At 59.8% G+C, this 13,342-nt stretch overlaps 1 protein-coding gene across 1 annotated transcript in view; it reads left to right on the plus strand.

Annotated features, from left to right (window-relative positions):
• The first annotated feature begins 1,791 nt into the window (after nt 1–1,791).
• The window catches only part of FAM20C (FAM20C golgi associated secretory pathway kinase), a 36,423-nt gene continuing 24,872 nt past the window's right edge, over nt 1,792–13,342 (plus strand). The window contains exons 1-3 of the mRNA XM_065893014.1: nt 1,792–2,402; nt 4,106–4,281; nt 9,906–9,984. Of these exons, the coding sequence (XP_065749086.1) occupies nt 1,792–2,402; nt 4,106–4,281; nt 9,906–9,984 (866 nt within the window). The remainder of the gene's footprint in view (nt 2,403–4,105; nt 4,282–9,905; nt 9,985–13,342) is intronic.

The following is a 13,342-nucleotide window of genomic DNA, read 5'->3' on the forward strand; positions in this document are numbered from 1 at the left end:
CTAGAGCCCGAACTCGGCAACAAGAGAAGCCACCGCAATGAGAAGCCCGCGCACCACAACAAAGAGTAGCCCCCGCTCTCCGTAACTGGAGAAAGCCCGCGCGCAGCAACAAAGACATAACGCAGTCAAAAATAAATAAATAAAATTAATTAATTTTTTTTAAAAATCCCTATTGCGGGCTGGGGGTCCAGAAGCTGTGTGGGCACAGAAGTACCACGCCCCTGGCTGCAGGTGGCCAATTTTGCGCATCTGGCGAGGCCAATTGATACACACACACACACACACACACACACACAAAGTCCCGCCCAAAGCGAGGGAGATGCCGCCTCCCGCACACACACACACACAAAGTCCCGCCCAAAGCGAGGGAGATGCCGCCTCCCGCACACGCCGGGCACCTCTCTGTGCCAAGCGAATTCTAACTGGGGCACCGGCACCGCCATAGTTAAGGCGCAGGCGTGGTCCCCTCGAGGTGGGATGGGGCCCCAGCGTGCAGGAGCCTCGCCCCGGTGCGGGCCTCCCCTCCGGATTTGGGCCAACACCTCGCTCCTCTCATCGTCTCCCGCGGTGGCGACCCCAACGCCCCCTCCTCCTCCCCTTCGCCGGCAGCCTGGGGCGCGGCACCCGCCCAAGGCGGGGGCGTGGGGCATAAGGTCGCCGCCCAGAGGGAGCTCATCCGGCGGCGCAGACGCCCAGCGCCTCCGGGGAGGGACTTGGCCTGGGTTCTGGCCCTCGGCTTATCGGGGAGGAGCCGAGAGGCTGCAGCTGGCGGCGGCCTGCCCCGGGTGGGCCGAGGTCCTGGGCGCGGCAGCCAGGCCGGGGAGCCCTTCTCGGCAGAACCCGCAGCGCGGGATCAGCGCCGTCTGCTTTCCTCTCTGTCTTCTCTGGGCAAACCGCGGGAAGAAAGCGCCCTCTCTTTAGCGGGCCGGGAGCTGCAGAGCATCGCGGGGCGCGGCCGAGGGGAGGAGAAAACAGAGGGAGCAGCGTAGGCCCGGGCTCGCGGGGCTGCGGCTCCGCCAATCTAAGGGCGCTGACGCGGGGGGCGGCTCCGCGGCGCTCGGATATCTGACCGCCCCGGGAGAGGCTCGGCTGAGCGGGGGCTGCGCTCCGGGGACGGCCGGTGCACCTGCCCGGGGACTTCGCCGGACGCTCCGTGCGCCACCCCCGGGCTCCCGCCCCCTCCTCGGTCCCCGCGGCCCTGCGCCCTCATTCCCCTCCAGGTCGCCCGCCTGCGGGCCGCAGCGTGAGAGAACCGAGCCCTGCCCGAAGGAGCCGCCCCTTCTCCGCCCGGCCGGCTCGGCGCCTAGCGCGGCCCACGAAGCAGCGCAAGAGACTGCGCCGAGCCTCGGATCGGATTGCGCCGCGCGGTCGCCTACCCCCCCTCACCCCAGGCCGCCGCGCCTTGGCCGGGATGGGCCTAAGTGTCCGGCCCCTGCGCGCCTGATGAGCGCGGCCGCGGCCCCGGAGACCCAAGCGGGCCGCTACGTGCGCGGGGCCTCCCCGAGCTGCGCCCCCAGCTTCGCGGACGAGGGCCGCTGGGCCCGGCCGGCTGAGGGCGCGGCCGCTCCGGAGAGGCGAGAGGGAGCGGCCCCGAAATGGCCCGGCGAGCGGGCGCTTTGGCGGTGGGCGCCCTACGCGTGGGACAGCCCCGGGACGAGTAGCTGGTCGACGCCAGATGGACCTTGATCCGCGCCGCGGCACCGCGTTCGTACCAAGCCAAGACTAGAAGGGCACGGGCGGAGCGCGCTCTGGGGGCGCCCGGAGTTCCAGGCCCCGCTCGCCCGCCGGGCCATGAAGATGATCCTGGTGCGCAGATTCCGCGTGCTCATCCTGATGGCGTTCCTGGTGGCCTGCGCGCTGCACATCGTGCTGGATCTGCTGCCCAAGCTGGAGCGGAGCGGAGCGCAGCCCTCGGGGGAACCCGGCTGCTCCTGCGCGCAGCCCGCGGCCGAGGCGGCGGCACCCGGCTGGGCCCAGGCGCGCGGACGCCCGGGGGAGCCCCCGGCAGCAGCCTCCGCCGCCGGCGACGCGGGCTGGCCCAACAAGCACACACTGCGCATCCTGCAGGACTTCAGCTCCGACCCTTCCTCCAATCTCACGTCCCACTCGCTTGAGAAACTGCCACCCGCAGCCGAACCGGTCGAGGGCGCCTTGCCGGGGCAGGATCCCGGCGCCCTGCGACCCTTAGACCCTGGTCACCGGCCGCTGCTCAGAGACCACGGGACGCGTGGACCTGTGCCGCCCCCCGGCCCGAGCGGGGACGGCTCCCTCCTGGCCAGGCTGTTCCAGCACCCACTGTACCAGGTAGCCATTCCGCCGCTAACGGAGGACGATGTCCTCTTCAACGTGAACAGCGACATCAGGTTCAACCCCAAGGCGGCGGCAGCGGAGAAGCCAGACTGGTGAGTGGGGCTGCAGCTGCTGAGGCCCGTGCTGGCAGGCCCGACACCCGGGGCAGCCACGCGCCCCTTGAGAATAAAGATCCTTGCACATCCAAGGCGCTGTGTAAAGAGGCTCAGGGTCAGAGACTCGCAGAGGGCGTGGACCCCAAGGCAGAGGCCCCCGGAAGGGGAGCTTTGTGGGGCGGGCAGCATGCAGGCTCTGGGCACTGCCTTTATCTCCAGAATGACTGCCTCCCTGAGAAGGGCCGCTGGGTGCTTTGGGAGCTGTTTCCTGTGGCCACTGACCTGGGAGGCAGACATGGCAGGCAGGAGCCGGGAAGAGTGAGTTCTGCATTTACAGGAAAGCAGCGCTGGCCTGCAAGGCCCTGGTCACTGGCTCACAAAGGGACTCAGGCAGTGAGTGAAGGCGCTTCCTTGGGAAGCCGCTGCCTGCCGGTGCTTTTGGCAACACCGCTCTGCTGGACGTGTCGGGAAGGTCTGGAGAGGCCTCATGAGCCTTGTAAACCAGTCCCTGAGAAAACATTAGCAGAGGGGCATGCTGGCCCCCATGAGGCATAACCAAGGGGGTTCTCCCCCCTGCCCAGGCTGCAAGGGGGTGACAGCTTCCTAAAAGGCGAGTAGCATCCCCCAGGAGCATCTCTTTAAACTGTCCTGCTTTAACCCCTCCCCCCAAGGCCCTCCTCAGCCACACAGATCAAAATAAGCAGATGCTGCCGCCCTGGGCGGTGAAATATTAACCAACAGCAAGGCCACGATAAACGAGTACCTGCACAGGTTACACAGGCAACAGAGGCGAAAGGCCAGGTTTCCAAAGCATCTCATAAAATCCTTTCTCCTTTGCAGTTGGACCAGACCCAGTGTTTTCTGTCTAAACACTCCAAGGTGTTTAGTGGCCTCTGAGCTTTGTCCGCTGGCCAGGTTCACGGAAACGCTCAGAAATTTGGGCCTGGGCCTCTTCGTAGGAGAGACAGAGCCCAGAGCCAGTGGTCAGTGATGGGGCCCTTGGGCAGCTTCTCGTAACCCATCGTGTCCATTGTGGGGCTGAAAAGGCCTCACTTGCAGGTGAATTAGCGCTTAGACAAGTTCCGCTTTTCCCTCCGGCGGCAAACAGGGCCTGTCCTCCCCCAGACTGGCCCTTTGGCTCAAGAGACAAGGATGGGCCACGTTGGCAGCAGGTCCTCGATTTGGGCCTCGGCTGGAGTGAGTGCCACTTTCCTCTCTCCCCACCCACGGCTGCTTCCTGAAAATCAAATTTAGCCTCTTGCATCATTGCTGTCCCAAAGCAGAGCACCCAGCGAAGGCTTCCGCCAGACTGGGCTCACCTGCCCCCAGGAAGCCGGCAGCCCCTCGCACCCCAGGCTGACATGCTTGTCAGGCTGTTTCAGTGACCCTGGGACAGACGCGGCGGGGCTTCGCGCTGACGGTCTGGGTTTGGTCTGCTTTAGTTAGAGCTGTCTGTGGCGTCTCCCAAGGGTAAGTGAGAATTACAGGCCTTCAAGTATATTATTAGTTGGTGGAACAACAGCCACAGAGAAAGTGCGGACGTCGCAGGGCCCTGTTTGAGTAGAGGCACCTCTGAGTAAATCCATGTTTGCTCGGCTCCAAAGTGAAAACCTTGGCATCGATGCCAACTCCCCCATCCATCTCGAGACCTTGCTATTCTGTTCTTTCCCTGTTGACCTGGGTCACCTTCATTTGTGCAGGCCACACGAAGGTCCTGAGGATGAATTCCTACCCACAGGGGACACGGCCGTGGACTCCTATCCCAACTGGCTCAAATTCCACATCGGCATCAACCGCTATGAGTTGTACTCTCGACACAACCCAGCTGTGGAGGCCCTGCTGCGTGACCTCGGCGCCCAGAAGATCACCAGTGTTGGTAGGTGACCTCCCTGCCCGGCCAGCTCTCCTTGCTGGAGCATCACCTCGTGGGCGAGTTATACTGGCAGCCTTCCCAGAGGAGGTGCCTGCAGGCCTTCGATGCTGTCAGTATTTGGGGGCAGCGGGAGGCTGCCTTCTGCTGTTGCAAGATGAGCATGGCGGGGCAATACGCCGCCCCCAGTCCTGTTGTTCTGCTGCAGGGGGGTGCCCCACGGGTCCCCCCCGCGGGTTAAGAAGAGGTCCCCCTGGCAGCTGCAGGGAGACGCCTTGGAGAGCTCGGCATCTTCTGGTTGTCTGGGGAGGCTCTGCCTCAGAGCCCACCTGGTGCTCCTGGGGTTCATGTAGGCGGGGAGTGACAAGGGCTCAGCTCTATCCAGGGCAGAGCCCCATACACGGAGTAGTTTGGAGGAGACATCTCTGAGTTCTTTGGGATCTGCTGAATCAGAAGTTTCAGGGCATCCAGTTACTGGTTTCAGGAGAGTGTGTCGGCAGTGGTTTCTGAGCGTGGAGGTTTGACGCCATTGTTCTCAGGCCTGTAGGCAACTGTTTGTGAAGGTCCCGATGAGTCACTAATAGCTCCAAGGGCAGAGCGGGTGGGCAGAGGCCCTGGGTGGGAGGGACAGTCCCAGGAGGCGCGAAGGGTGGAGGGAGGCCCCAGGAGCATGCGTGCTGGGGGCAGGGGGTTCCAGGCACTGTCTTACTGGTGTCTGGGCCATCCTGAGGCTGAAGGGGCTCTGCTAACCTGGGCTGATGCCAGGGAGCTGGGAGTTGCCTGTGAGGCTGGCGCCTGGGTTTCCAGAGCTCTTTAGAGGCTGTGTTGGGTGTCTCCGCCCGGTGCTGAGCTCTTTGGCAGCACCCTTCTCCCTAGCATATGGCTGTTCACCCTGAGAGAGAACTTGCCGGGGCACGACGGTGGTCTCCCCTCCTTCTTGCTGCCCAGGAGGAATCTCAGTGCCTCCCGGCCCCCAGCCCCACCCAGCCCTCCTCCTGTGCTGGAAGGCAATCCGTGCAGACGAAGAGGACTGCATGGGAGAGGCCACAGCCGGGTGTCCCCTTCTCTCCTGAGTAGACGAGGTTGTTCGAGAAACATCCAGTGCGATGACCGTTTGTCGTCTGTTCCGTGGATTCTCTTGAGTACCTCCTGCGTCTCAGGGCCCCTTTTTCTGGGCCGTGGGAGTTGGGGGTGAATCCAGCCCCTACAAGCTTCTGCTGCGTCCTGACCTGCACGTGCCGATGGACAGATAAAGTCCAGAGTGATTACGAGGCGGTGACCTCCACCTGGGAGGACCAGGACTTGAGTGGGGCGAAGGCTTCCATGATGGAAGGCGGCAGGGAGCGTGGGCCTTTCGGGAAAATGACAGCAGCATTTTAAAGTTGGGGTTTAGGGAAGTGCAGCACTCATGCTTGCAGGCTGCTGTCCGTCCCAGTCTCCCATCTGTCAAGTGGGCTCAGGCACGTTGCATCTTATTTCAAGAAGATGGACAGTGCACCCAGGCTTGTACAGTATTAACTCAGGCTTTGTGCAGGGTCTTGGTTAGAGGCAGGGCTGCAAGGATCCCACAGGCCAGCCAGGCTCGCCATACCCCTCAGGGGACAGACAGCCTCCCAGCTCTCACTGGACGTTGCCCTGTGCAGAGAGCAGAGCCCAGGAGCCCAGGGAGCCGCCGGAGGCCGAGGACAGCCCTCAGGGGCTCACAGGCAGCTTTGCCCGCCCTGGGCACCCTCCTCCCTCATTCTCCCGGGGGCCTGGCCTTGGGGCACCCCCACCCCCTTTGGTCCGACTGTCCTGGGCGGCGGCGCCTAGGCTGCCTGACGTCCCGGAGTTCTGGCTTGCTCTGCGCCTGGCAGGGTGACCTGGGGTGAGTGCCTGCCCATCTGTGTCCTGTGGGCTGTTTGAGCTGATCTCACCCGCTGGACTACCCTGGCCTAGGTGGTCCTAACCCAGCATGTTCCTTGGCGCCGTGGGCCGGTCAGAGCCCAGGCTGGCATTCACAGGCGCCTGACGAGCATGGGAAGGTTGACTTGGTGGGACCCCGGGTATCATCACCCACAGCGAACAGCAGGCCTGGTGTGTCCCGGCTCCCCCAGTCGTGAGTCAGCGTGACTCTGGGCAGATGGGTTAACTTCTGTGGGCCTCCCCGTGTCTCCTGTGGATCACAGATGTGGTCATATCCTCGACCCTGTAATCTCCAGCTTGCAAATCTGAAATCATAACCCATTTGACAGCAAAACCCGACCCAACATGAATGGACATGGAGGCAAAGCCTAAAATGAGAGACTGTTTATAAACCCTTGTTTTTCTCACTTGGAGTGAATGTTCCCATGGAGTGCATTTAATTCCGGGGTTCTCCCCCTACCCGCTCAGGGCTACAGGATCTGTGGGATGGATACACCACCTGCAACTCTTGTCATCTGAAAATTTCAAAACCCCTGAACACTTCTGCCCCAGAGATTTTGAAGATGAGTGTGGACCCATGAAACCTGCCTCACAGGGCTGTTGAGGGGTGTTGGTGAGGAAGAGGTGGGAGCAGAGGCTAGGCAGCGTCCCCGCTCGTTACCTCTGCGTGGGGCGGCCAGCACTGGGCAAGCTGGAGCCTGCTGAAGGCCTCCACTGGACGCTCAGCCTCACTGTGTGCGGCTTTGTGCCTGGAGGTGCTCCCAGCAAGTTCACACTTGAGAGGAGGCCCCTCTTCCTGAGGAAGCAGGACATCTTCTCACGTGGAGCCCAGTGGAGCCTCCGGGAGCATGGCTGCAAGTGTCCAGGCCCAGGCTCCTGCTGGGCGGGGAGCAGGGGAGGGCTGGCCCGGCCAGGCTGCAGGCGTACCCGGGGAATGCACACCTCCCCGGGGGTGTCTGCGCCCACATCCAGCTGGTCGTTTTTGTTGGACACCCAGCTGCTGAGACGGCAGCCTCTGACTGGGCCCTTGGCTTAGCAGAGCCACTGGGTGGGTTTGCAGACCGGGGTCCCTGGACAAGAGCTGTCTGCTGCTGGAGGCCCTGCCCCTGGCACTGCTGTGACCTGGGGTGGTGCAGCCCTCGGAGGCCCCATGGGAGCCGGGAACCTGCCTTGGGAGTCAGGGTTCAACAGCGCCGTCCGTCCTTTTGAGCTTAAAGTGGAAGAAGAGCTAGAAATCCAGCCCGTCTCCCGACCCCACCCTGCAAATCGGGGGACAGGCCTCCGGGAGGGCAGCCTTGCCCATGGTCAGCACATCTCCGCCCCCAGCTCTGGGCTGTGTCTGGACCCAGATGGTCACTTCAGTCTTGGAACGTGAGCCCAGAAGTGGTGTGGCGATGAGAACAGGTCCTGCGAGGCCCCCGATGCTTTCCCTCAGAACAGCTCCGTCAAGGCTCCCCGTTCAGAACCCCTTGATCCACTCACAAAACACATGTGGCCAGCGGAGATTTCTTTAGAGCTGGGCTCCCGGCTGAGCAATGGCTATTAGCCGCCTTTAAAGAGGCTCAGGACCCTGAAGCCAGGCCTGCAGAGGCTTTGGCTGGGCCAGTGATAGTGTTGATAATTAAATCACTATTGTGCGCAATCATGGGTGCAAAGAATAAATGACACAATTAACCACTCTGTACTTGGAGTTACTTAAAAAGAAGCCACTCAGCAGGAGAGGATTCGGGCAGCCTCTGGCCTGAAGCACACACCCCACAGTTGCTCATCCAGATCAGGACAGAGCCCTGGGTGGTGCCGAGCAGTGGAGACGCGGCTCCACGGGACAGAAGTCCTGGGCGCTCACTCACCTGCTAGGACAGCAGCCCAGGAGGCCGTAGGGCCACCCTGCCTAATGAGCGGGCTGCTCAGGAAGGTGGCTCTGGGCCCAGAAGGGCTACAGTCCCCCTCCTTTCCCGGGGAAACCTCCGCGTCAGTCCCCGGAGCCTGGCTCGACTGACCCGGAGGAAGGGAACTGAAAATGCCCAGTAAGCTGGACACCCATGCCCAGGGCCGGAGGGGCCTTCAGTCATCCTAGAGGAAGGACAGAGGCCGCCCCAGGGGACCCGGAGAAGGCGGTGAATAGCTGAGGTCCTCCTCGTGTCTCTCCGATGTCGGGTCGAAAACAAAGCCTGTGCGTTGCTGGCCCAGCCGCACCCCCCGGCGCTTGCTTTCTCCATTTTGAACCGTTGGCAGCCACGGCCCCGGAATCCAGCAGGCGTGTGTTCCGACTGGGTTCCGTCTAAGTCCAGGGCGGGAGCTGGTTTCCACCTGGGGCAGTGCTGTGGTTTCCCTCTCAAGTAAGCAGAACTCCCCCCATAAGGGTGAGCTGGATGGTAGCAAATCACGGCATCAGGCGTAGTCCAGGCCGGAAGCTGTTGCTTCTCGAACATCCCGGGGCCTGTGTCATGGACTGAAGTCTGGGCTGCACCCCCAAGTTGGGCCGAGGACCCAGGCCGGGGCACAGGCTTACGTGGGGCAGGTGCCCCCGGGGCTGGCCCCTCAGTGCCTGTAAATGGGTGCGCTCTCGCCTTTCTCCGTGGCTGTGGGGTGGGCGGGGAGAACAGAGAACCCAGCGGCTCCTGGTGTCATTCTCCAAACTTGAGCCATCCTTGGGCCAGGCCTCACTTCTTCTGACCCTTAGATCAAGGCAGGGGCTGTGAAAACAGCTGGACCAGCGTCCTGACCGTGACCCCTAAGGACAGACGTTGGTCCTACTTCACAGATGAACTGGCCGAGGCCGAGGGCACAACGTCAGTGGCCCTGCTGGCACCTGGCAGCACCTCCCACACGGAGGTGTCTGTGTGGTCCACCAGTCTCCAGAAGACAGAGTTCATTCATTTAAAGTCAGGGTGGCCCATCCAAATACGGGTCAGGGATCTTGTTAGGAATGGGGAGGGCACAGGCTCGGGGACCTTCACCCACAGACCTGGGTCACTCTGTCTCCGATGCTGGGTCTAGGTCCCCTTCAGATGGAGCTGCTGACCTGGCAGCAGGAGTCAGGCAGGTGGCCAGGGACCTGGAGGACAGGTCTGGCCTCGGCACCCATGGAGCCCTGCAGCCCCTGAAACATATGGGAACTTGGACCTTGAGGTCTTGCCTCTCTCGCCCCTGAAGTCCACTGACCTGAACATGCCCGACGCTGTTCCAGGTGCTTCACTAGCGTGACCCCGGTCACCACGAGAGCAACCCCGGGAGAGGGTGCAAGGCGTCCCCGAGGCACCGACGAGTGGGTCTCAGCCCTGCCCCCAGCCCCATGGCGGGGGGCTGGGCGGGTGTGGTGAGCCCCCTTCAACAGAGGGGGCCGAGGTCGGGGCAAGCGGAGAGACCGTCTAGGGCGCCAGCTGGGGCCACCGCACACCCAACCCTCCAGTGTGGCAACCTCCCGCCACCTCTGCCGTCGGCCCATTTTCCCAGGCCCCGTCCACCCTCCTCAGCACGGCTCCTCCAGCCCCTGGTTGGCGCTTCCTGACCCTGAAACATCTGCCTGCCCCGGGCCTTGGTCCCGGACCCTCCCCACTCCACCGCCACGACCCTCACATTTGCACCCATACCCTGACCTAACCCCACAGCCTCAGGCCACCGCTACCCGGGGGTCCCCCCAGAGCCTGGAGCAGTGCATCATCAAGCTCATGGGCCTGCCCCAAGGCAGCAGGTGACCCTGTATTCTCTCCCTCCTGTTGCAGCCATGAAGTCGGGGGGCACACAACTCAAGCTCATCATGACCTTCCAGAACTACGGGCAAGCACTGTTCAAACCCATGAAGTAAGTGCCGGGCCGGTGGGGGTCAGGTGCGAGGGGCTGTGGTCGGGAGTGCGCAGGTCGTGTGATCTGTGTCTCAGCCTCTCAGCTCTGCTCTCCTCGCCCGAGAGCAGCCAGACTCTATGTCTGTGAATGCGCATAGCCGTGCCCGTAAAACTTTGTTTCTAAAACTAGTGGGTCAGCTGATTTGACCCCTGATCCCTATTCTAGATAAAATAGAAACTGCTACCAAAATCAGAATGAGCCCCTCAGTGGCACCTGAAAACTGGGGATGGCGGCGAGGGAACACTTGGAAGCCAGACTTCCCCGGAAATGAGCAGCATCCATTCTGGTGGTCCTGGGGCTTGCTTGTCCCTCATGGGCCCAGTTGTTTGCCATCTTTGGTTACTTTCAAACAGGGCCTTTTTTTTTTTTTTTTTAAACATCTTTATTGGCGTATAATTGCTTTACAATGGTGTGTTAGTTTCTGCTTTATAACAAAGTGAATCAGTTATACATATACATATGTTCCCATGTCTCTTCCCTCTTGCGTCTCCCTCCCTCCCTCCCACCCTCCCTATCCCACCCCTCCAGGCGGTCACAAAGCGCCAAGCTGATCTCCCTGTGCTATGCGGCTGCTTCCCACAAGCTATCTACCTTACCAAACAGGGCCCTTTTTGCACTGTTGAGACGGTTCATTGTTTTTAAAGCATGGGTTGCACCCCCAAAAGCCCATGAGGCCATTCAGGTCATGTGGGGCTGCTGGGCTGGGTGGGGACTGTGGCAAAGGTCCAGGGCATGGGCCCCCCCAGAAGGAGCAGCTATCCGTGACCAGGGCGGACGGCCAGCCTGGTTCACACAGGACAGAACCCCAACGTTCATGAGGGGTGATGTGGGCGAGGTGAGGCCTAGGCTGCATGTGGGCTCCTTGGGGAAGGTTCTGGAGGGGAGGGGGCTCCTCATAGAACTTTCTGGCCACCGTGGGCTCCTCTGTGCCCTCTCAGATTGGAGCTTGAGTAGAGGGGCCCCTTCCAGGCCTCTTGATGTCTCAAGAGTGAGTATGGAACTGTGCGGGGAGGAGGATGTGCCAGGCGGGGTCGAGCTCAGATGTTGCATTGACGGCTAGGTGACAGGTGGGCCTGGACCCCTCCCTGGCAGGAAGCCGGGATGATAGCTGAAAACCACAATGTCTTTGTCGCCCCGTCGGCCACACAGGCCCCCCGTCTCGGTGGTATATTGTCCACTGTCCAGTAAGTCGTCTCCAGGTGCGCCCAGAGCTTTGTAAGTTGAAGATTCTGAATTAATTAGGTGGTAGTATTTTTCCTCTGAGATCTTGAAGGATGTATGCTGAGAGGGTCTAGAGAGGAACAGCCCTGAGGTGGGAGGTAGAGCCTGGGGGGGGGGGGGCCCGCAAAGTGTAATTTACGTGGTTTGTGCACGACCATTTAAAGTTGTTTTTTTTTAAATTTATTTATTTTATTTATTTTTATTTTTGGCTGCGTTGGGTCTTTGTTGCTGTGCGTGAGCTCTAGGCGCGCGCGGGCTTCAGTAGTTGTGGCTCACGGGCTCTAGAGTGCGGGCTTCGGTAGTTGTGGTGCGCGGGCCTAGTTGTTCCGCAGCATGTGGGATCTTCCCGGGCCAGGGTTTGAACCTGTGTCCCCTGCATTGGCAGGCGGATTCTTAACCAGGGAAGCCCCACCATTTAAAGTTTAATGGGTATATATTTTTAATAGACATTGAAAAATATTTAAATAGGGCATTAGCCCACGAGTTGCTGAGTATTCTTGCTTTAGTGTTAAAGTAAGATTTTTTAACACCTTTATCAAGATGTAATTTACATATTTCATAATTCAGCCACTTAAAGTCTACAGTTCAATAGCTTTCAGTATATTCACGGAACTGTGCATCTATCACCACAATTTTAGAACCTTTTTGTTACTCCAGAAAAAGCCTGTCCGATGGTGCCCTCCCTCCAGGCCTGGACAGCCACTAGGCTACTCTCTGCCTCTGTGGACTTGGCCAGCTTGGAGTTTCATGTAAACAGACTCACACACTGTCTGATTCTTTGTGTCTGCGTCTCTTACTGAGCACCACGTATTCAAGGTTCATCCGTGTTGTGGCCGGGGTCAGAGCTTCCTTCCTTTCTGTGGCCGAACAACGCTCCCCCGTGTGGGTGGGCCACATTTTACTTGTACTTGCATCCGTTAACGGGCGTTGGAGTTATTTCCACTTATTGGCTGTATGAGTAACGCTGTATGAACGTTCATGTACAGATTTTTGGGTGGACATGTTTTCATTTCTCCCGGCTGTATGCCTGGGAGTGGAATTGCTGGGTCACATAATAACTGAGTGTGACTGTTTGAAGAGCTGCAGACGCTTTTCCTCGGCGGCTGCGTACCGTGTGGTCCCACCAGCCACCTGCACGCGCTGCTCATCAGTACTTGTCTTTACCCGCCTTTTCGGCCCTCGCCATCTTGGCGGGTGTGTGACGTGGTGTCTCCTTGAGGTTCTGATTCATAGTTGTCTACTGACGAGTGGTGTCGAGTGTCTTTTCATGTCCTTGTTGGTCATTTAGATCCTCTTTGGAGAAATGTCTGTTCAGATCTTTTGCTGTTGTTTAGTTCGTTGTCTTTCCATTAGTAAATTGTAAGAATTCTTCATATATTTTGGATATAAGACCCTTATCACATACGTGGTGTCCTTTGAGGCACAAGTTTCTCATTTTGAGGATGTTGGATTTAACTATTATGTCGTTGTAGCTCGTGCTTTTGGTGTAGTATTTAAATTGTAATATCGAAAAATGTGCGTGCTAGGTAATAGTGGTGCAGGTGATTGTGTGTGGCTGAAGTTCAGAAGCATCGGTGTATCCACAGAGACAACAGGCCTGGCAAGGCCACTGTCGTGTGACCCCCAGTAAATTCATTCCCCCTTACTGGGACTCAGTTTATCCGTCTGTCAACAAAGGCATTGTAGGAAGAGGTTTGAGGTCTGAACTCTATTGGATTGGTTTAGGAGACAGGGCACCAAGTTTACAGAAGGAAGCCAGGAGGGGCTGGTATTCGGCAAGTTGGGGTGGGGCTGGGCAGACGCACCAGAGTGTACGGGCTTTGCAACAGGATCCAACCTGCTTCTTGGAAAGGAAGCGTCCAGGTGTGCCCGTAACACTAGCTGTGACCACCTGCTGGCAGAGGTACGCGCTCAGTCACCCCACAAGCACTGAGCCCGGCCTGGCCTCCTGCCAGGTGCAGGGAATGCGGACGTGACTCAGGCCCGGCACTGCTGCTGCTTAGGGCGGGATGGAGAGCGGTGTGTCTGCTCCACTGCGCAGGGCCTGGTCCTCGGTGGGTGCCACACATACGTCTGCAGAACGAACAAGAGAACG

Source organism: Phocoena phocoena, chromosome 15 (assembly GCF_963924675.1).
Source record: "Phocoena phocoena chromosome 15, mPhoPho1.1, whole genome shotgun sequence".
In the NCBI taxonomy this organism is placed as follows: domain Eukaryota; kingdom Metazoa; phylum Chordata; class Mammalia; order Artiodactyla; family Phocoenidae; genus Phocoena; species Phocoena phocoena.